This window comes from Rhipicephalus microplus, chromosome 3 (assembly GCF_043290135.1).
Source record: "Rhipicephalus microplus isolate Deutch F79 chromosome 3, USDA_Rmic, whole genome shotgun sequence".
NCBI lineage: Eukaryota > Metazoa > Arthropoda > Arachnida > Ixodida > Ixodidae > Rhipicephalus > Rhipicephalus microplus.
Genome location: NC_134702.1, coordinates 66,188,751 through 66,212,093, shown reverse-complemented (window position 1 = coordinate 66,212,093; position 23,343 = coordinate 66,188,751). Strand labels below are relative to the sequence as shown.

Sequence of the window (23,343 nt, the reverse complement as noted above, 5' to 3'; positions counted from 1 at the left end):
CTCGGAAATACTGCCAGGCCCGCCACACACACCGCACTTCATATGCTGAAGCAGCTTTCGACGGTGAACGGCGTTCCAGCAGTGGCAGTCGCTTCCCAATCTCGACAAACAGACCGCTCGTGTAGAGAGGCTGACTTCGACGAAAGGTCCTTTTCAATGTCACTCGCACGACACGCAGGGGTCACTTTTTCAGTGTCCGAAACCAGGGGAGTGCCGATGCGCAGATCTCGCACGTAATCCTTGGGCCTGGCTATCGCGTCTGTGATCGCAGGAGCCACATTCGCGATAACAGCGCCTCCGAATGTGGCTGGTTTTTTGTTTGTTTGTTTGTTCTTTAATGATTTCGCTAGGGGAAATGGTGATGAAACTGACTTTGAGACCAAATTACTTGACAAATACGTATTACGTGGCAATAGCATTTTAGGAACACCTTCTTCAGGCCCGATATATTATTTAAAAAATACTTTTTTGAAAAATCAATTTTTTGCTAATTTTTTGGCCTTCAAGACCCGTGTTTCCTCTTAATAAACGCAAAGGTGGAGGAATGCAGCACAAGCTGCCTTGTATCTGTTGCAGTCAGGCAGACTGCCCAGGTGTGTTGCAGTGATGTATAAAATGTTCTCATGTCAAAACTTGATGGAGTGTTGAAGGTCACTTAAGAGTTTGCACAATTGTGGAAGTGATGCCACAGCACTGCAATATACCGCATGAAAGCATAGGCCACAACTGCTTTGCTTTGGCCCAAAGGCAAAACGCAGTTATTTCAATACTTCACTTCTTACAGCAAAGCTCTTTGCCTCGATTTCACCATTTTCTTCAGGAAGTCTTACCTTTTAGCTGTTCAAGTCTACCTTTTGTACAGACTCCGGAGATGTTCTTTAGTAAGTGTGTGCATTTTGACCTATGCACACAGGTGGGCTGTCTTCGGCGGGCAAAGTGGAGCAGCCAATGTATTCGTCGGCAGGGGCTGGAGGCCAGCACTACGGTGGTGGGGCCTACCCGGGGGGTGGGGGCAAGGGCCTTGTGGGCTCCTACTTGGCCCACTCTCAGGGCTTCCCATCGGCCACTACTGGGCAGCAGCACTACTACACTGCTCAACAGCCCACGAGTTCCACGACTGCAGCCTTCGGCCAGCAGCAGAGCAATGGTGAGTTGTTGATTGTTCGTTATTCAAACTGCATAATTGATCCTGGTTGTGTGCGCATAAATTGAGAAAAAACTCTAAAAACTCTTGCGCGTTCTTGCTCTTTAGGGGGGGGGACGCGGCATTGGTATTGCGAATAATGGCAAAAAAAATCTATTTTTTGAAAATCAAGTTTTCAGTTTCTGAAACCCTTTCTGATTTCAAAAATTTCATTTAAAACCGCACAGAAGTGCTCCAAAAAATTCATTTCACCATCCTACGTAGTTAACCTTTTTTCTGGAAATTGCGAGAAAACAGTGAGTTTCAAAAAATTATACCTTCGCCGATGGCGCAGCTGGGAGCTGACTTCTTGTGCTCATCGGAAAGAGCATTTCTTCGTGTTCAAATTTCCTGCCTCAGCTGGCTCCTCTCTTTAAAAACAAGCACACACAAAGGAAATGTTTGAACGTCGTTTTGATGCCCCTGATTGGCTGTGGCCACCATGTTGCTTCAGCTTGTCTTGCCATTGGCCTGAGACTCGCTCCGGGAGATCGTTGTCTGCTGCTTGTGCGTCGCGAGCACATGGCTCTCGAAAATCTCTACTTCGCGACGTGTTCACGGCTCGACGATACGATCATTCAGGATATAATTACGGTTTAGTTAAGAGCTATAAGTGGATGCACGATCAGATTACTACGGGCGGGCGCGCGGTCTGTGAGCGCAGTGTCTCTTCGGAGTCGTCTTTAGGTCCAGCTTCGCTGATTGCGATACTGCGGGAAAGAACGATGCGCTAGCGCACTCGTGGCAATGTGCTTCTTCGCAAGCAACAAAGCACATCACTCGCGAGCTCCTCGGAACCGCAGACGAGCATTTAACGCATCGGCAGCAAACCCCACAGTCAAGCTCGTCAAAGCCCCCTCCGCTGCCAAGGATTGCTCGGAACAGCGGCTAGCAGTTTCGCGCGTCGTCATTCGAAAATGCGATACCAAGCACAGAGCGGGCCCATTTTCGTCATTGTAGCTACACATTTCGCACATCTTCACTGAATGCCGCTGCCAAGTGCATCACGTGCTGGCTGCACTGTCGACACGGCTGCGCACTCCACGGTCATATGAAGGGCTGTAAATAAGCTTTTGTGATGCAATTTAGATGTGCCTGAAGCCATGCTTGGTATCACCACGAGCATTTATGAATGTTCTGATACAACGAAAGCCTTGTAGTATGCGTTTCTGCGACTGGCCGTATGATGAAGCGTTTCACGACTAGAGTGGCAAAAGAGCATGTATAAAGCAGAGGCACGAATTTTTATATGCCCGTCTCGCATCAATAAACAAATCGATGAAAAATTCCTGTGCCACTAGTCTCCTATACATAATTTTCTTATTTGGAAAGAAGGCATAGGATGTTATAGTGTGAGCCATTTTTTTTTTATGAAATAAACCTCTCTATATATAAAAAAAAGTTCAGTGATTATTTGTAATCAAGTACTTAATTACATTAATGAAAGACACACTGGGCAGAGAGATATGCCTGAGAAGTCGAATGCCAGAAGACAAGCCTGAGGTCACAATTTTTAGGTGTTTTAGAGACGTAAAAATAAGTTGAAACTTCTCTTTGTTGAATGCTTTATTTTTTTTTTTGCATTATGCTCAGCCCCTCCACGAGGTTCAATAAAGAAATAAATTGTCTCTCATCAAATATTTGCGGTATCGCTTCAAATTTTCTATGGAAGCACTGCGAGATCATTCTTAGTGACCGTTTCTTGCTTTCTTCGCGCACGTCGTTGAAAGGAGAAAGGTTACGAGGCAAGGCAAAGGGGAAGCGTGGCACCGGTGTGGTGCGTGAGAGAGACCCCCCCCCCCCCCTCAAGGTGCAGAGCCGTGCTCCCCCAAAGGGCAAGGGCTGCAAGAAATAGCCTTTCCTTCAACCACACATTCATTCAACCCAGCGACGGGTTTTTTTTTTCCTCCTGTCTTTTCCTTCGCGCGCGGCGTTGGAAGGAGAAGGGTCTTTGCGTGGCAGGGATGGAAAAGGGAGAAGCTAGACATGGCCGCATCGCAGATCCGCATTTGAAAGCGAGCAAACATTCCACCGCAGCCTTTTCTTGCCTTCTCATTTCCTTCGCACACAGCGGTTAAGGGGGGACGTGGCAAGTAAAACTAATTTTTTTATTAATGTACTGTTTTTGATGAAATTTGGTGTGTGTATGTGGATGATTGTGAGGATTCCAAATATGAAAACCGTTTTCAAGTACCTCTTGTGCTTTTTGAGTTACAAGCATAATTATACTAATTAATGCTCTTCACACTTAAAGAGATAATTATTGCTAAATGAAATTATTTTTTCATATTATTATGTTCCCAAAGCATCAACTTGTGCAAAGAAGCTATTAGTTGATTTTTCTAGTTCTTGTAACCATAAATAAAATTTCCAAAACATGAATGTTGTTTTGCGCACACATCGCAGTAATTATAAAATGTGTTCTAAAAATTTTAAATGATGAGTAAGAAGAGAGATAAAGCTTTATTGCACTGCTAAAGGCCTCCTGAGCCTAGTGCAAAAAACGGAACGACTCTATCAGTCTTTGTTAGAAAATGACGGATGTTCTAGCGAAGGCACATAGGCGAAAATCAAGAGTTGAGAAAACTGACTTTGAAAGTTCACTCTTGTTTGGAAGTTCACAACATGCCTAAAACACTCAGAATCCTCCTGGGCAGTAATCCTGAGATGCTGTGGCCTTGGCCTCTGTAGAGCGCAACCCAGTTTTGCGCTTCTTTGTCGTGGAACAATGCGCCTTTTGAGCCCTCTTTACCCTTTTGGCATCCTTTTCGGCTGCTCGCCGCAAAGAGCAGTCTCCTGGATTGAAGCCCAGTTGAGCAGTGATCTCTTGCAGCGCACTCTTGCATCCACCATTGAAACGGCAGACTGCATCTGCAACTGCACTTTCCACACTTCGAAGGGAGGCGAACTGGCTCTTGGACTGGAGTGACCAAATGAGGCTGTTCATACTCTCCACAGCGTTCTGGGTTTTTCCCTGCGCACACCTTTCAAGGAGCTCTTTGTTCGAGAGGCGCTTGTAGATTGGCAGCAGTGCCACTCGCACGTGAGGGGGCAGTTTATGTTTGTGAGGCGGCAGCGGCTCTCCCTTGGCCAATGCCTGATTGTGCGGGCACCAGGAGTCAGTCCCACTTGGGCACAGGTTGTGGTGTGGATCCTGGTCTGTGGATGTTACATGGTAATAAGTGGCCATGATGGCCCTCTCCATGCCAGGAACATCGTTGGGGTGGCTCTTAATGGCCCAGCCATAATAATTCGTCAACTTCTTTATCAGGCCCTGCGTCAGCCGGCCTTTGCCACCCATGCTCAGTCCTCGGCCTTTGGATTTGTGCTCATCAAGAAGGTTGCGCAAGGAAGTGCCCATTCTTTTTTTCACATGGTTCACACACTCCTGTTTCTTAATCACCATGTAGCCATACACCTTGTCTTGCGTGAGGGCAAGGTACGTACGGCTGTCACCGTCGCAGAGCACATTGATGTATCGAAGCTTGTACTTGGTAAACGATCTTTCAAACATGATCCTAGCTGCTTCTACTTCCATTTGGCCTGCATTAGCATCGGTGTTCTTTTGGCACTGTGGCTTGTGTTTCTCAAGCCACTCCTCATAGTTGTCGTCACCAGGCTTGGGGCCAACAGCACAGCCTTGGCAGTAGTTGGACAGGACACAGTGGTCCAAGACCAAGCCTGTGTACAGCTCGATTACACAGCCCACGCCAATATGACTTCTGTGCCCCCTCGTCATCCACGTGCCGTCGTAAATGACGTCAATGTTGCCTGGCACTCCTCCTAGGTCCTTGTAAATGTCATGCACCTTCTGTGCACTTTCTGCTTCAATGCGGGTGGCAGCTGATGTGGTGGCAGGGTGGCTGTACTTCCTTTGCAGTCTCTGGTAGGACTTGTGGTGCAGTGCTCGATGCGAAATGTCCATCGCAGAAAAAATGTCATTTATGGCAGATTGTTTTCTGCCAACTGACTGCACAGCCCTCAAAGCACGCACGTTTACCTCAAAGGGGTTCGTTTTTTGTTGCCCGGAGCACCTCGGGGACGACCACGCACTGTTCACTCTGCCACAATTGTCACAAAAAAGTTCCATCCTCGCCGCGAGTCCAAGGCAGTGCGTAGTCTCGAGGCGTATCGACCCTTCGTCGCACTTGTTGCACTTTACTGACGAAAGCAGACCGTTCAGCATCTTCTTATTTACAATGAAGAATGTGGAGTCCTTACCGCCGTCATTTTCGTCGCAGCCTTCGTTCAGAAGCTCGAGCTTCCGCTTTGAAGCGGACTTCGATGCTACGGCATCCAAAACATCCCGCCTTGTCTGCGCCCGCTGCGCGATTTCTTCACTGCTCGGAATCTGGGCCGAAACTCGCGATAGAATGTTCGACGCGCGCACGCCCGGAGTTGCAACGGCTGCCGACGCGGTGCCACCGCAATCGGGTTCGCGAGAGCGTCCATCACGGTCGACGGCATCCGGCGGTCTGACATACGACGATGTGGCACCTTCCACACTCTCGGCCTCACAACAATCAGCGAAGGGTCTGAGTAGAGGCTCCGTGACGCTTGAAGAGCATGCTCCGTCCGGAACTGCGACTGGGACGGCAGCCGCAGTCGTCTGCCCTTTGTTCCAAGCTTTCCGACGCTTGCCGTACTTGTGGACGCTCCGGAACTTTTTTTGCGGCAACATAGCACCGCAGTATGAGCAAGCACTCAGAAGAGACCACCGATGTAAACAAAGCTTGGTAAAAAAAGCACGCGAACTATCACAAAAACAGCAAACTGGCAAAAAACGAAGCGCACGCCGGATGATTCTCGACACGGCGGCCGCAGATGCGCTCGCGCTTCCAAGGTTGCCAAGGTGCGCGGCGCAGCTTTGACCAGTAAGAGGTCGCGCCTGCTACCACGTGACCCGCGCAGCCAATTGCCGTTCTTCGTTTTCGTTTTTTTACTTGCTCCTCGCGCTTTTATTTTCACTCGGCGAAATACGAGACCGCGACCATCGGGAAGCCGGCTTTCTCCTCTTTCCAAAGCTACCAAAATGGCGGCCCACGGTCAACAACTTGGCGCGTTTGTGCGGCGTGAACAACACCGTTTCAGGGGCTTTTTTTTCGCACTTTTCGGCGACTAGCCTCGGCAAAAACACTATTTGCGGGATTTGTAGCGCACGTTTCGCTGTAATATTTTAGAACAAGGAAGTTGAAGGTCTGAAGATTACGAAAAAAAATAAATCAGAAAATCGCATATTTTGACCAAAATTAGCACTTTACTTGCCGCGCGGCCCCACATAAAGTGTCGCAGGTGCCGCCGCGGGCTTGGGCGGGATGCTGAGAGCATTTTCGAAGCGCGGTATGTTCGAATTAACCGTCGGAAGTGGTTGGGCGTTCGAATTACTGGGCGTTTTCGCCCATTGGAATACACATAGCTTTGACGGGACCTCATCGCGAGTTCGAATTAAGCGGGTTTGAATTAATGAAATTCAACTGTAATTTGTTGTGAATTTCAGGCCACGTATTGCGATTTTTTGCTTGCCTATTCTCAAGAGCCTCTATTACCTATTGGCAGCGTTTTCTGGCCATGCTCAAAAAGTGTTGCAGGGCCCCATATGGTCCGCCCAGTTCAATAGCGAGCCGAAGATTCGGACACTCTTGGGGCTGCGCCACTTGTCCCATTGATGCAATGTATAACCATGGCTGACAGTTTCGAATGTGATATGGGGTGCCCTTCGACTGCCCACATGAAGTGATCAGCCACTTTTGTTTGTTTGCATCCATCTTTGGATAACCATCAGCAGAGGAAAAGCTGGTCGTCTGGCAGCTGAATTGCGGCATTAAGTTGAAAGAACTGTTTGCGGACAAATTTTGTTAAGGTCGTGCATTTAGTACAACGAATTGGCCTTTATAGAGCTGTATTTTTCAGTACCCCACTGTATTGACTGGTGTGCGATATTTCATAACGCCATATGTGCATGCGGAAGCAGCTGCATATAAGATGGCATATGCTATAGGCCCTGTATTGTGCATTTGCAGGTTACCAGGGTCCTTACCAGAGCAATGCCTATTCTGGGCCGAGCCAGCCACAGCAGGCAAACTACGGGGTCTCTTCCAAGCTCTCGGCGTCCGCAGGGTTGGGTCCTCACTCGGTGAAGGATTCAGTGCTTGATTCTACGTCTCAGCAAGGAACTGCCAGCCAGGTGGGTTCTCCATTGCTTTGTGTATAATATGGAACATTTCTTGTGCGCTGGAGAGCAAGGATCATAGTAAATCTGAAATGAGAATTTCATATAAAATGCCTCTTATAAGCAGTGCTTGCTTTGAACCCCCATTTTAATGTAGTCATGAGTATGTCTCTAATACTACCCGCTTGTCTGTTACACCAGTATCAGTTGTACAACGGAATAGTAAAACATGCATATTCTAAACCCAGTTGAACTAATATTATGGTGTGATGAACATTGTGTGAAATTCCATGACACCAGCACTAGCTTGCTCACAAATGTTCGTGTCACAACTTTTGTTAATAAATAAATAAATGGATTTGCAAAATAGTGACTGAGCACATTTTATAGCAAGTTTGCATTGGTTTATTTTGTGCAGTAATGAAGCCTATGTACATCGTAGCAGCCCATCACAACTGTAGTGCACAATTTTTGCCCGTTTCTCAGAGGGGGAAAGAAGGAGTTAGTACTTGGTTGGCACAATCAGCTGGGAAGCTGCATGGTTCAAAGTGCACATATGCAACCTTCCCAGTGATGAAGCAAATCATGACTTTCGTTCTCCTGAGATCTTTTGTAGCTGAATGAAATGCTTGAAGGCTGAGGGAAGGTTGCGTCAATGCATGGGATCCTGAGCGTCCTGCTCTCAAGGGGTGAGGCTACCATGGAAGGGCAACGTTTTTGTTTGTTGAGCTGTTCTAATGAAATTTTCAGGGTAGGCTAATAATAAAGCCATTTGAATAACCACAAAATTTCATGCATTTAGGTTCACTGGTTCCAAAGTGTGGGGTCTCGAATTGGCGGACGAGCGCCCCGCCACGCTCTAGGAGGACACCGTTGACGCGGTCGGTACAAACCAACACACACATACATTTATTTAACTAATTTTAGAAGGACGATATCGTCCTTCGAATCGACACATCAGTAATGAACACGCTAGGTCATCGTTATGCAATAACGCCACAAACACACAGCATACACACCCAAGGCGGCGTCACCAACGCTTGACTTACCACGTGGGCCTACCGCTGGCGGCCTGCGATGCCGTCCACGGTAGACCCACCGCGAGAGACAGCCGCCACGCGCAGAAGAGGCTCGCTCAACTCTCGCCCGCCACCAAGGCCTGCCTTCTGCCAGGTGTCACCGCCGGCGCTACCACTCTACCAACAGTGGTACTCAACGCGAACACAACGTCATCTATTGCCCGGCGGTCGTCACCCAAAATGCGGCCTTGGGGCGAGACACGTGCGCCACACGGTGCAGACAACTTTACAGTTTACATGGCGGTATCAGCACCCCCATATTCTCGCAACGTTAAATCAAACCATATCCCGAAAACAAAAAGATAAGCTACCCAAGCTTTAAGGGGGGACGCGGCTTTGGAATTGCGAAAAATGGCAAAAAAATCGATTTTTTGAAACTCAAGTTTTCAGTTTCTGGAACCCTTTTTCTATCTGGTTCCAAAATATCTACACTGAAAACCGCGCAGAAGTGCTTCGGAAAATTCGTTTCACCCACCTAGGTAGGAAAAATTTTTCTGGAAATGGCGAGAAAACGGCGTTTTTTCAAAAAATTATAGCTTCGCGATGCTTAGGCCGGGAGCCGGCTTCTTGGGCTCATCGGAAAGAGCATTTCTCCGTGTTTAACTTTCCCGCCTCAGCTGGCTCCTCCCTTTAACAACAAGCGAGCAAAAAGCAAATGTTTGAAGATCTTTTTGAGGCCCTTGATTGGCTGTTTCCGCCATGTTGCCTCAACTCGCCTCGCCATTGGCCCGATGCTCGCTCCGGGAGATCGTCATCTGCTGCTTGTGCGTCGCGAGGACATTGCTCTCGAAAATCGCCACTTCGTGACGTGTTCACGGCTTGATAATCACTTAAGATATAACTACGCTTTAGTTACGAGCAGTAAGCAGATGCGCGATCAGGTTACTACGAGCGGGAGCGCAGTCTACTAGCACCGCGCGTCATTGGAGTCGTCGTTAGCCCTAACTCCACCGACAGCGAGGCTGCGGGCAGGAACGACGAGCTAGCGCATTCGTGGCGACGTGCTTCTTCGCAAGCAACGAAGCTGAAAGCGGCGGCACGATCTGATTACCACGAGTGGCCGCACCGGATGCACGATCTGATTACCACGAGTGGCCGCACCGGATGCACGATCTGATTACCACGAGTGGCCGCACCAGATGCACGATCTGATTACCACGAGTGGCCGCACCAGATGCACGATCTGATTACCACGAGTGGCCGCACCAGATGCACGATCTGATTACCACGAGTGGCCGCACCAGATGCACGATCTGATTACCACGAGTGGCCGCACCAGATGCACGATCTGATTACCACGAGTGGCCGCACCAGATGCACGATCTGATTACCGTAATTACTCGAATCTAACGCGCACCTTTTTTCCGGTTAAGCGAGATCATAAATCGCATGCGCGTTAGAATCGAGTACGAACAAAAAAATTACGGTCAATCTATTGCCATCGGCAAATCCAAGATGGCCGCCCCCTACGTGCGTCGGCATGGCGCGTCCGCCGTTTCTGCCTATGTGTTTCCCATGTGCGGCACTTCGTACGTGTGCTTCGTACGTGTACGTCATCTAGTAGTGCATTAGCATCGACGGCGTGGAAGGGCCGACTCCAAAAACTCGAGTGCACCACAATGCCGCTTTTAAAAGAAAAGTCATCACGTGTGCAGAAACGAACGGAAATCAGGCCGCATCGCGGTCGTTCAGAGTTCTCGAAACGTGCGTGCGGGAGCGGCGGAAACAAAAGCAGAAGATTGTCGACAGCAAAGCTTCACGCAAAGGCTTCAGTGGACCACAGCATGGTCGGTTTCCGCAAATTGAAGAGCTGCTCGGCGAGTATGTGCTTGAGCAGCGAGCGGCACAGCGGCCCGTGACGACAGAACTGCTCCAAGTGCGGGCTATGCAATAATTCTTAGAAAAAGGTCTAATGCAGAGCCAGTTTAAAGCGAGCAGGTGCTGGCTAACTAACTTTATGAAGAGGAAAGGCTTTTCCCTCCGAAGAGGAACATGCATTTGTGAAAAGTTTTGCGGAGGAGTACGATGAAAAGCTTCACAGTTTTCAGAGGTTCGTCCTAAACTTGCGGCGCAACAACGGCTACCTGCTTGGGCAAATCGGGAATGCCGATCAGACGCCTCTTTACTTCGACATGCCTGGCACCACAACCGTCGAGAAGAAGGGGGCGAAGCAAGTTTGCGTGCTGACATTGGTCCACGGTAAAACTACAGTGACGGCAATGCTCTGTTACACGTCAGATGGGCTCAAGCTTCGCCCGTACCTTCTATTTAAATGGAAGACGCTCCCGAAAGGAGTCGTTTTTTCAAGTGGTGTGATCGTGCGGGCCAACGAGAAAAATGGGTGCGCGTTGCAATCAATGTCTTACTTTTTTTTTTTTTTTCGCGGTGGAAATTAGGTGCGCGTTACAATCGAGGGCGCGGTAGAATCGAGTAAATACGGTACTACGAGCGGCGCGCGTCGGTCTACGAGTGCGGCGCGTCATCGGAGTCGGCTTTAGGCCTAACTCCGCTGACAGCGAGACTGCGGGGAGGAACGATGCGCAAGTGCACTCTTGGCGACGTGCTTCTTTGCAAGGAATGTACCACATCACTCGCTAGCTCATCTGAATCACGTACGGGCATTTTACGCATCGGCAGCGGACAACACAATCAAGCTCGTCACACACGCACACACACACACCCCTTCACTGCCAAGGATCGCTCGGAACAGCGGCTAGCAGTTTCGCGCGTCGCATTCGAAAATGCGATGCCAAGTGCAGTGCGTGCCGATTTTTATCTGCGTAGTTACACATTTCGTGCATCGTCATCGAACGTCGCCGGCAAGTGCATTACGCGCTGGCTGCACCGTCCACGCGGCCGCGCACCCCACGGTCATATGGAGTGCTGTCAATAAGCTTTTGTGATGCGATTCAGACTTTTTTTGATGCGATTCAGATTTTGCTATCAGCGTAGCTCTATTGAAAGGTTGTAGCACTGGTGTTGATAGGGTTTTTTTTTTTTTTTTTTTTCACGAATGTAAGTCCAGGAGTTTTGCATTTTTATATTTTTGGGAAGTCTTCTTCGTGTACTGTTTTAGCGCTGCTGATAAGTGAGACTCCTTTGTGATCAGCATAATTTCGTTCTCTACTTTTGGACAGCACACCTACGAGAACGCTCATGTTCCCGCCACTGCAGCGGGGATGCCACCTGGGCCAGCGTCGACGCTAGCAACTACAGCCTCCTCGTTAGCCGGTGCCACGGCAACAACATCTGTGCTCAAGAACTCCATGTCAGCAAGTGAGTGGGGAAAGTTGCATGGGCTACATTGATGGTCAGTCTCTCAAATTGCACAGACTATGCCTGAAAAGGCTACGAAAGAACCTCTGATCCCTACCAATTTCACAAGGATTTAGTACTTTGTTGGTAGTCAAAAACACGAACTATGCACGCAGTGAAATGGCATTTCCCTGCCCCCCCCCCCCCCCTTTTTTTTAAGGGGGGACGTGGGTCTTAGAAAAGTAAAAAATGGCCAAAAAATCGGTTTTGAGAAAAATGCATTTTTCGAATCTTTGAACCTATAAGCACCTCTCCTCAAATTATTAACTCTAAATTCGATAAAAAAATAGGTTAAAATCTATTTTCAAACCATCACGGGAGTCGCAAAACAACCCGCAAAACAGAAAATTTGTTCGAACTTCCCGCGCGCGCCGCCAGCGAAGCAGCCGGCGGATCGGTGCCATCTTGGGCTTGTTTTGAAGCTGGTTCCTTTGTGCGCGTTTTGCGGGCTCTCAAAATGGCGTAGCTCCAACACGACTGCCCTCCCCCGTTTTGCGAAGCCGCCTGCCGGACCGCTGATTGGCTAGAGCGCGCGCAAATCGGCGAGCCCCCCCCCCCCCCCCCCCCCCCCGTCTCGCGCTTACCATTGGCTGGCGCGGCCACGGTTGCTCGCTTTTTTTTTTTTTTTTTTTTTTTTGCTTCTACGGCGTCTGTTCTCGTGAGTGTTATCTCGTCTGCTACCCGCTCGTGTACCGACGTACGTATACGTCTTTCTGCATTTCGCCGGCATGGCTTGGGAAGCTCGCCTGAAGAACACTCGTCAAGCTTTCGGCAGGAAACAAAAGTGAGCGTGGAATGCGCAGCAGAAGGGAGCGGCCTGCGCGCCGCCGAGAACGCCGGAAGTGGTTGAGGCAGCGCATTCTGACGACAACGGGCTGTTGGAAATGCCTGTTATTGCGGAGGCAGCACATTCAGACGACGACTCGCCGGCGCAAGTGCCTGTTATTGCCGAGGCAGCACATTCAGACGACGATCCGCTGGCGCGAGTGCCTGCCGAAGCGGTGCACTCTATTCGGCCCAGCTGCATACAGCCCTGGCATGCTAAAAGAATTGTAAGGATGTCTGGGACAAAAATGTGTGTTTTACTTGAAATAGTGTATAAAAGGGCGATGTTTTTATATATAACATGTGTCTTCCTTTGGTTTTTAGTGCACTAGGACAGCCACAAAGTTGTAGACTGGGTTCCTTATACTGATTCAACAGCCAGTACACAGTTTTTAAATGAGCTGTGGCAAATATTTTGGTAAGGTGCATTGACACATTTGGTACAGCCATACTCACATAATGTAGAGCTATACAACGGTGCCATTTTTATTGCTCTAGCTTCACTTTAGCAAAAGTTACAGTTATTAGAAACTTTAAATGCGTTTTTCTCAGTTCGATTTTTTTGTGCACCACACTAAACCTTAGGGGTTTTTCTTATATGTTACTGTTGATTGAGAATGACAAACTTGGTACCATTTTATTTGTAATAACATTACCTATGGGGTGATGCTATTTTTATTACTCTAGAAGCATACTGTTTATTACAATTATGGATAGTAATGAGCGAAAATTGAACAGAATATCCATTGTAAGTGCTGGTCTGTTTTCTTATCTATATAATGCCTAAAAATTAATAAAAATAGCATCACCCCATACAGAAAGCCCTGAGCATTGGGGCTATGCATTTATTTTTTGGATCTGGCTTGATTAAGTTGCCAAAAAGCCCCCAATGAAGTGCATAATTAATTAAACTACAGATGTTAATATCTTTTTATCCACTGAAGCTATTTCAGAAACAATTACATATTTGAAATCAGCATGAAAAACTGTCCAAGATGGTGAGGTTTGCTCAAGATTGAGCCAAAAACAGAAAAACAAATTTAAAGACCCATGTCCCCCCTTAGTGGTCCAGAGCCACTAACCCTTTGGCACCAGCACTGAGCGCTCCGTCGTCTTTTATAAAAGGTAACACAGGAGCATGTGGGTGGTAGCCAAAAAAACTCGTTCGCGTACGGCGTCATCTATTGGTGAACAAAATCACCAGCCATTCATCACACGAGCTTGTGATTTCCACTTGCTGCAAAGTGTTCTGCCGTCATTCTTGATTGTCATCACCCTAAACGCAGCGTCAACCAAGTTCGCATAATACAGTCGCCGACCGATTTTCCGGACTCGAAAAATTCGGACTTGTTGGATATTCCGGACTTCATAAATGCACCGTCAGGGATCCCATAGAGCTAATGCATTGTTTCGACCGATTTTTCGGGCGAATTTGCCCCTGAAAGTTCGATTTTTCGGACTAAATCGCTCGTTTTGTGCCACGCCCCAAGTCATTGTGAATGCCGCCATGTTGGATTTTCCGTCGGCTTGGCTAAGCTTGGTCTTCAAATGCCTTTCCTGCCTCCGAGATTAGAATGCGCACGCCATATTTTAAGTTTCGGAGGCCGTGTTTGCTTTTTTAAAGACGCGGTGATGGATGCCGTTTTTTCGTCTTCGGTCAGCGCTATCGTCATCACATCGCACGGGGAGGAGGCGAAACACGGAGGAACCTTTTCCTTCCTCCGTGAGGCGAAAGAAGGATTCTTTTATTGTCGTTGCAGCTTTTTTCAGTCGCCATTCTGCACGTGTTGTGTCGCGTAGCGTCGAGACGTTGTGTGCTTCGCAGCGGCTATCTGCGGCATTGAATTTTGTGTTCTCGGTGCCATGGCTCCGCTATCTGTGCCATCGCGGGAGCCAGGTGGTGTGAAGAAGCGTGGGAAGTATACGACCCTGACGATGGGGAAGAAAGCTGCCATAATCAAGCTAATAGAGAGTGGACGTTCGCAGCTAGATGTCGCTGGATGACGGTCGACGCCGGATGGCGGTCGTCGTTGTCGTCGGATGACAACGACGACCGCCCGCAGCCGTCGGAGATCGCCAACGCGGTGACAATTTTGTCGAGCGTTTACAGCGACGATGTCACCTTGGCGCAAATACGGGCAAACCAAATTGCCTCCAAGCATAGTTTGAGGCAAGGCAGCATCAAGGACTTTTTTAAACCTGCCTGATGCAATAAACTTCAGATTTTTGGCAAAAACGAATTTTTCGGACTGTTCGATTTTTCGTACTTTTTTTCGGTCCCCGCCAGGTCCGAAAAATCGGTCGGCGACTGTATACCTTACAGGTGTGGATAGGGTACGTCAATTATCTGCATTAAGATGAATACCTGCATATACTTAAAACAAACTTTCACTTTAAACTAACGTTATCCGCGTGACCATGAAAATGTACAATCGAATCTTAATAATTAAAACTCAGAGGGGCCCAATAATTTGTTCAAATTAAAAAAATCCTAAATAATGAAAGGTAAATAAACGGCAGAATCCTACGTAACTTGATGAATGATTTTGTCGTCCGTCGATTCCGCACACAGCTTGAGATCTTTGTCAGCATTAGCGAAGCAATCAAAGGTTATCCCGGCTGGCATTGAAGCGACGGCAGCGCGCAAGTCGTCCAAAGCATAGTCCACGGATGACATTTCGTCACACAAGCCGTCTTCTGCGGGCAAGGCGGCTATCTCTGCGTCGAATGTGAAACCTGTGTGGTGAAAACAGTTCCGAAGAGTCTCTTGCGGAACCGCCTTCCACGAGTCGGCAAGCATGTCAACAGCAGACCTGAGGTCAACAGCGTAGCTTTTCCTGCTGTCGGTGCACAGCAACATGCGGCTGAGCCCGCACGATTTATAAAGATGCTTGGTCCATCGTGCCTTGTTCCATTGGCTGCAAGATTGCTGTGTTGTTTGGTGGCATAAATTGAATCTGTACAGCCTTTAGGTCCTTGATGTGGCCATGGGCATCGCATTTATCCACAAAGGAACTTTTCAATGTTGCTGCCCGAGCCGTCTGTCCTGCTTGCGCACGTACTTCGAATAGCTGCTGCGTCACCCACGCCGACTTATTGGCTTCGTAGAGAACAGGCAAAGTCACTGCCCTTTTGAAACATCTTGGATGCTTCGACTTCCCTATCACAAGCAATTGAAACTTCTCGCTACCTGACATGTTGCTTCCAACGAGGACAATGAGCCGCTCCTTACTATGCCTGCCACCGTGGCAGGGATCACCAGCAAATTCAAGCATTTTCTCTGGCAGCAGCTTGTGAAACAGTCCGGTTTCGTCATAGTTAAAAATATTGTATGGTAAAAACTGCTGAAGCAAGGATTGCAACCTTCCATTCTGATATTCGAAGACTACAGAATTGTCGACAGCGCCGCGCATCAGGTCATTGCGGCTCTTCAAATTGCAAAGCTATCTATCACTGAACTTTGAAGTCTCTCACGTTCATCCGAAGCAAAAAAAAAACCTCCGCCTTCTGCTTCAGGATGTCACCTGACACTGGTATTTTTTTGGTCATCATGGCACTGTGCTACGCGAGGAGCGCTTCCCCGAGCTTTTCGTTTAGGAAGGATGCGGCACTTAGAAGTCGAAAATCGGCCCAAATATCGCATTTTCTCTCATCATTTTTGCGTTCCCGAAGCCCTTCCGCACCTATCGGCAAAATTTGGCTTCGAAATTCCACTTATTTCTCAAGCTATAACCCGTAAAGAGAGCAACTTCGCGGCGGACCTTCAAATTGAAGCATAAACTAGCAACTTGCCGTACTTCAACTGCCGACGGCATGCGAACTACCTGCTTTACCAGCGCCAGTTTGGTCTTGTTGGAAAGGTTGTGTTTATAGCTTTTTTTTCTTTTCCAGTAGACAACTATGTGCCCCTCGCAAAAGCAAAAAAAAAAAATCTGTCAAAATCACGCACAGCGCATGATATTCCATTGGTTGCTTGACGCACGTGACCAAAATGGCGCTTCCCGATTGGCCAGGAAAACTTGCTGGCAGTGTCCACCGCCATTTGGAAGGGTATCGCCCATGCGAAGGTGTCGTGACTCATATTCCTAACGTGTTTGTGCATCTTGCTATGCCCAGCAGGGCGAAAAAGCTCCAATCGCAGCATCATTTTCGTTGTTCACGGTAACGCCGTCGTAACCGAAGACTGTTCCTTGTGTGTTCAAGGCGTGCACGCTGGCTGCCCGTGTACTGAAGATGTTATCAATGGAAGAGTGTGCGAGACGGCCTCCCCGGATAGTGGTCGCTCTGTGAATTATGACCGCGCCGATGCTATCAACTCCGATATATATATATATATATATATATCGGATATATATATATATATATATATAGATATATCAACTCCGATCGTGTGCGGGTAGACGCTGATGTGATGGATGCCAGGGAAGTTCGCGACGCGCGCACCCACGAGACAACTACAACGCTTGAAAGTTTTTCGTCGGTGTCGTCAACAGCGCGAAAAATTGAGTGCTTTTCGGAGTCGGGTGGTGCGGCAGCAAGGCAAGACCCAGAATTCACACGAAAGCCTCCAATTCGTGATTTGCTGTTTGGTGTCAAAGGAGCAGCACACCTCTCTTTTTGCTGTGCAACCTGCTGCGGCAGAAGCTGTGCTTCAACACGGGCAATGTGGGCAATGTGGGCAATGTCAATGCATTTGCTGCAATTCTCGAGCAGCTGGACATCACGATATTCAGCAGCACATCCCTGAGGGCTAGGGAGAAGGACTGTCGTCAGAGTGCAACCTCTAATAGAAGCGTCCCAAAGTCTGAGAAAGCTGATTAAGGATAAGGATGAGATGCATCCTGATTGTGCCCCTGGTGCATTTTCATAAGATTTTATTAGTATTTTTTAATTTCTTTAATAAAAGTTCTGAAACGTTTTTTTCTCCTTTTATCAAAACGGCAATTGTGGCACATTTGCCAAGTTGGAGGAAAATAACTTCTGTTCTATTCAAACTGTCTGCTTAATTCTTTTTTTTTTTTTTTGACAGAAAGATTAGTGCATTCAGTAGGTGATATGCCTATTTTGATACAGATCAAAAAAAAAATATTTAATTGGGTTACATGCGTGACACGTGACAGTGGCTTTTTTTTTCTGTGAACATTGATGTCCTCTAACTCTTGTCAAAAATGGCCAGCAATTTGATTTATAGCATTTTGCACTTCTTAAACATCATTGTTTTTGCACTTAAACATTCTACATTGTTTCTGCACTGTCGCCAACGTTTTGGTGCTTCCTGCTTGGATGCTTATTAGGCTCTGAACAAAGAACCCAGGCTATACATTGATTGTGAAGTATTCTGGAAACTACTTGTCCTATCAAAGAAGTAATGACATTTTTATAGAATCTGCACATCTAAGTACACGAACTGTGAAAATCCCATTCAGATCTATACATAAATAAAAAAGTTGCCCATCTTCCCTCCTTAAAACAGCCATTATAATGTTTTTTATTGGGGTGGCATCCGTTGTCTGTTGTGCAGCGGGGAAGACCATGCCCACAATGCCGCCTGGAGTGCCTGCCATGCTTAGCCACCAGTTGTTTGTGGGAAATGCTGCCATGCCATACTATGTGAGTGCCTGGACACTTTTCATACTTCTGAATGTTTTCCTTTGTTGAGCCTCGCTTGATGTGTTGGGAAACTGTTCATTGCGGCTAAGAAAGCAGCATTACTGAAGACCTTGAAGGCCCTTGCCTTCTGTTCTTGTGTGCCAAGAGTCGCGGGGAAATTGGTGCCTGTTCTTTAAAGGCCTTTCAAGAAGTGTTTGCAATGGAAACATTCTGAGCCTACTGTAACATTGTAAAATATTCTAACACAGTTGTGTGCAGTATTTGAGGGTGAAAGAATAGCAACATTGCAGCAGCTGGAAAGACTGTGTCTGCTATTGCATGACATAGCTTCGAATTTCTTGTTCAATTTTATCCTTCAGGCATAAGTGTCTTTTTCCCGCAATTTTTTTTTTTGGCAAGTTGTGCACACTTGCAGCTTTTCCAGTGATGAGTTTTATTCTGAAATGCATACTGTTGAATGAAACACTTGAAACCTGAGGAAAAGCTGCAAGGGTTGCACTTGGGTCATTGCCATTGTACTGCGGCAAAAGGGTTTTCTGTGCACATAGCCACAGTAGTGTGTGCTGCATAGCCAGCATACACTACATAAGTGCAAGCATTGGTACATGAAGCCACATCGCATTGTTCGAGGTGGATTTGCCGATGCGGCAAAGCCAGAAGTTTAGCCGGAAGAATATGTCGCGAGTTGAGCTTGAGTGGACACCAGTGAGAAATAAGCTTCTGGAAAATATGTGAGAGAAAATGAACAAGGAACACCTGTGGTATACAGTGAATGACCGATTTCTCAAACTGAATTTTTTAACGTGCCTGGTGATTGCAAATGAGTTCTACAGAAACCTGCAGAACTGATTTGACACGCAGAACGTGCCTGGTGATTCAAACACATTAAAGGTATTGAAGCGACCTATTCACTTTTGACCACGACGGTACTTTCGCTGTGCTCGACAAACACTGAAGCATGGTAGGGGGTCCAAGAAACGTTGAATATTGGCAGCTTTCACAAACGTCATCTTCACTGCATTACAGTTTTGCTAAAACTTTCGTACTTTCTGCATTTATGTGTTCCTGTTTCCAGAATTGGAGCTGGCACCCGACCAGCTTATGCTATGTGAGGGCTCGTTCACACATGGGGCATTCAGCGTCTGCAGAAACTGCGAAGCGTTCGTGCTGCCTTAAGTATCGTGTCACTTCCATTGTTCAACCACCATGCCAATGTAGTCAGCGTCAGCAACGAAATGTGCGGCACCACTTAATATCCTCCGTCCAATCGGCTTAGATCTTTTGTTGCTATTTCGCCATTCTGATGCAGCAACTGTAAGCCCTCAAGGAGGAACGCAGGTGCTTTCACGGTTTGCATCAGAAGCAAAAGCTGTCACTTGCGAAGTGCTGCTCGCAACAGTATCAACGCTGGGGAGGAGCAGAAGCAGGTGCAACACTGATCGGTGTGAAATTTGATGCTGCCGAACTGGATTCCACACTTCTTTAGGTGTCGGAATTCTCAGTGTGAACGGGCCGTCCTATGTATTGCACAGCTTAGTTATGTACTTTGGAGGTGCATTTAAACGTGGCATGTGATAATTTTGGTTGCATTTCTGTTTTGTTTCAGTTATTTTGTTCTGTGAAAAGCTTTTGAAAAGCATGATGAACCTGACCTTTACTTTATTTCTCCTGTCCTTTTTTTCTTTTGTTTTTGTTTCATCCAACCCACAAAAGGGCTTGCAGCAACAGCATTTGTATAGCTACGAAGACATGCAGATGCTACAGACTAGAATGCCACCCCTGGTAGGTCTCACTCACTCTGTTTCCTTGGTTTGAGAGCACTGGCCTTTTCTGTTTTCTTTCCTCATTTCTTCACTTTTCTACTTGGTTTGCTGTGCTGTGCTTGGTTCTTTGCTGCCTCTTGTGCTTTGCGACTATCTGTATTTGCACTGTACGATTTTTTTACCATTCTTCCGCTTGGCGCTTCGTTTCCTCTTTCTTCCTAACTACTTATTTTTCTGCAGTCTGCAAGAGACCTTTGTCTCACCAGCACCTATACTTTCCTTCTTTCTTGATTCTCCCCTGGAGAATTTTATAAAAAAAAAAAAAAAGTGCTTCCTAATTCACACTGGCACTTAGGGTTGGTTGGATATGGGGAAGTCTTCTTGACTCGTGTGTTGCCACGGGAGCGCTTGGGGTAGGTTTAGGTTGCGTGCGATAGAGCATGACATGCATTTGGTTCTCTGCCTTTACTGTATGCAATGCTGGCTGAAGTAATTTAGTTCATCATTTACCGAAAGTCTACCTTCCTACTCAATATGTTATTTTTATTAAGACATCTTTATGCTAATCAAAATGCAGAAGAATTCAGTGAAATTATCTCTACTAGTAGAGGTTTCTGGAACGGCGGCAGGCAAGGTCATGCAGCACTTGATGCAGGTTGTTGCCAAGCATGTCATCGATCATTTCAGATAGAATAGCGATGCTTTCTAGGGAATGATGTTTTTGTCTTCACCACAAGCTCCTTAGCAAGTGCTTGCATTACCGCACATAAAGTTGTTCTGAACGTGAACATTGTTTTATGAGCTGGGTAAGTGTGCATACGTCTAAATCTAATGCAGGCACAAATGCAGGAAAGGGTGGATGCAAATTTTAATTTTGTAGTGGTATAAAACTTCTGTATGCCTGTATGTGGCCTTTTTTTTATTTGTTTTGTGTGTTCTTAGTCTTATTTCTCGCATCTATCAGCAGTCCCACGTTGTGTTGTCTTGCCAATTTTTCTAGCAAAATTTTCACATGTGTACTATTACATTCTTTTATTTTATTGTTTATTTGTTTGGTATTTTCTCTCCCTCATTGTGAAAGTGCCACTCATTTATGAAAATGACCTTCTTCAGCAAGAGTTTGTAATTTTTCAAGTGCAGGTAAGTCACACCTGTGATGTCACCATTGTGTTGGTGTTTGCATAACTAAATTGGCATCGCTATTCTCCCTGAATTGAGTTTTTTAAAATTGCAATGAATTTACTAGCCCTGACTGTTTGAGGGTGCAGACATAGCAGATTATAAGTTCCTAGGTAGCATGTCTCAGGGGTTCCATACGATAAGTGCCAGTGTGATTTTTTTCTAGCCATTTGTGGTGCTACTGCAAACTTCTTTGCACATCTTTGCCTCTCTTATTTGCTAAACCTTTGAAAAGGGCTTTTGCCATTGCTTTATTGTCAACAAGTTTTATGAAACAATGTGTCAAGCATCAATCCGTTTGCACATATTTCCTGTACTCTTGGCTTGGTGTCGGATTATCTGCTTCGGGTTGTTTTTCGCATTGTGCACTTAGCTCTGTGCTTCATCAACTGTCTGGTGTTGGTTGGAGGAACTACAGTGCACTTAGCTCTGTGCTTCATTGTCTGTCTGGTGTTGGTTGGAGGAACTACAGTGTGTCCTTTAATCCGCTGTGGGACATTCTGCCACCAGCAGTCATTTATTGCATGGAAAAGTGTGGCCCAACAAAAGTGCCAAGCGAGAGTACAGGAAGTATGTCCAGCACGGTGTTGCTCCCTTGATTGCTTTATTGCTCTATGCACGTTTGTACCCTTGTCACTCAGGATTTTATTGGAGTTCTGTTGCACAATGCATTTTAGTCTGTTATTTCTTCAAAGAGGTCCCTAATGTCTTCTCTAAGATCTCATGGTGCCTCCGTTTTTTTTTTTTCCTTCCCACATTTAAATGGAGAAGGCAATGTTTGTTGTAGCATGGCTTTTTTTTTTTTCATTATTATTATTATTAGCAGCAGCGCAACCCATAGATGAGGGCTCGAAGGACATTTGTTTTCCTCAGTTTCTCACCTTTAAAAGAGGTCATTGTGTACCCTTCAGCTTCAGTTGCATTGTTGCTGTGTCAAAAAAAAAATTTTGCATAGAACTTTTTTTGGATGACCTTCGTGACCAGTGTATCGCATGTTACGGTGTGTTTGCCTAAATGCGCGTGGTGATTGCAGTAATACTAAACTTTCACTGTCAATGCACAGGGTACTATAAAGCTGTGGTAAATTTTGGGTGACTGCATGCCCTGGCAGGTTTTCTCACGTAGATGTTTGGATAGGCTGTTTGCAGAACAAGCCAAACACTGCAGGGAGACAGAGCAGCTACTAAAGGCATAAAAAGACCAAGTTGGAAGGCACTGCTGAGAGCTGTCATGCTAAGTTAAAATTGAAATATGTTCAAGGCTACGTTTGCCATTAATGTGCAATCGGAGGTACCAATGTATGCAATATAAAATAAAGCTTGAACATTTCATATTTCACATTTTGCTCTTTTAAGAGACTTGCTAGCGGAGTTCAAGTGCTTTTGGTGTGCAAGCAATCAAATCAAAGCAGATTTGCTGATGACGTGAGCAGAGGGAGGACACGATTGTGGGAGGCACAAACGCTTTTTTCCTCAAAGATGAAGAGTCTCTGTGGGCTTTGCTAGAGGGCACTGGGCCCTTTCCCTTCTTTCTCTTCCTCAACCGGGTCAACACAGGGCTACTATGACATGCAGTACCCTGTGCCTGCCACAAGCCTCGCCGGACGAGACCTCACGTTGAACAATATGGCTTTTGCAGGTGAGTAAATGCTGCTGCTGTTTCACTGCCAATAAGTAAAGCTAGCAAATGGTATGAGGGGTGGTGGATGCAGTGGTTTCTTGTAGAGTTTGCTCACCATCTGTGCCGGTGAAAAAGATCGGTCTTGTCGCTTGCACGTGAGCTTTGGGCATGCAGAAAGCAAGTAAGCCCTCATTAGATAATCTTTCTTAAAATTCGCAATTTTATAATTTAGTCTGTGCCTTTTCTTGTATGTTTTATCAGTATTTATCATAATTTTCGCCACCGAGTGTTAGTTCCACACGTAACATATATGTATGCCATACGGTCTGTTTCGTTTTTTGTTTTTGCTACCACAACAGCTCTTCTCTTTTTTGCCTAGTCAGTCGTGACACTGTGCATTTCAAACATCAAATATTTGTTGGGGGCACCCATTTTTCTGCACTACTTAGTTTTACTAGGTTTTTATGCGAGCAGTTAATTTCTTTTATTGTTTGAAGATGGACACGGCAGTTCAAGTCTTGATGTGCACACTTGCAGCTCCTCCAATGAGGATAACTTCAACATTGACTTTCGTTCTCCTGAGTAAAGTTGATGACATGT

At 46.6% G+C, this 23,343-nt stretch overlaps 1 protein-coding gene across 6 annotated transcripts in view; it reads left to right on the top strand.

The window, feature by feature from the left end:
* Positions 1-23,343, top strand: part of LOC119174257 (uncharacterized) — a 125,881-nt gene that overhangs the window by 89,353 nt on the left and 13,185 nt on the right. For 5 of the 6 annotated variants that reach the window (XR_005110195.2, XR_012894273.1, XM_037425118.2 and 2 more), the window contains exons 13-18: positions 914-1,147; positions 7,204-7,367; positions 11,569-11,707; positions 18,093-18,181; positions 19,895-19,963; positions 22,680-22,761. Coding sequence is in view for 4 of the 6 variants with exons in the window: in XM_037425118.2 (XP_037281015.2) it covers positions 914-1,147; positions 7,204-7,367; positions 11,569-11,707; positions 18,093-18,181; positions 19,895-19,963; positions 22,680-22,761 (777 nt within the window). In the remaining 2 variants the exon portion in view is untranslated. The remainder of the gene's footprint in view (positions 1-913; positions 1,148-7,203; positions 7,368-11,568; positions 11,708-18,092; positions 18,182-19,894; positions 19,964-22,679; positions 22,762-23,343) is intronic. The other variant, XM_037425110.2, reaches the window with a different exon arrangement.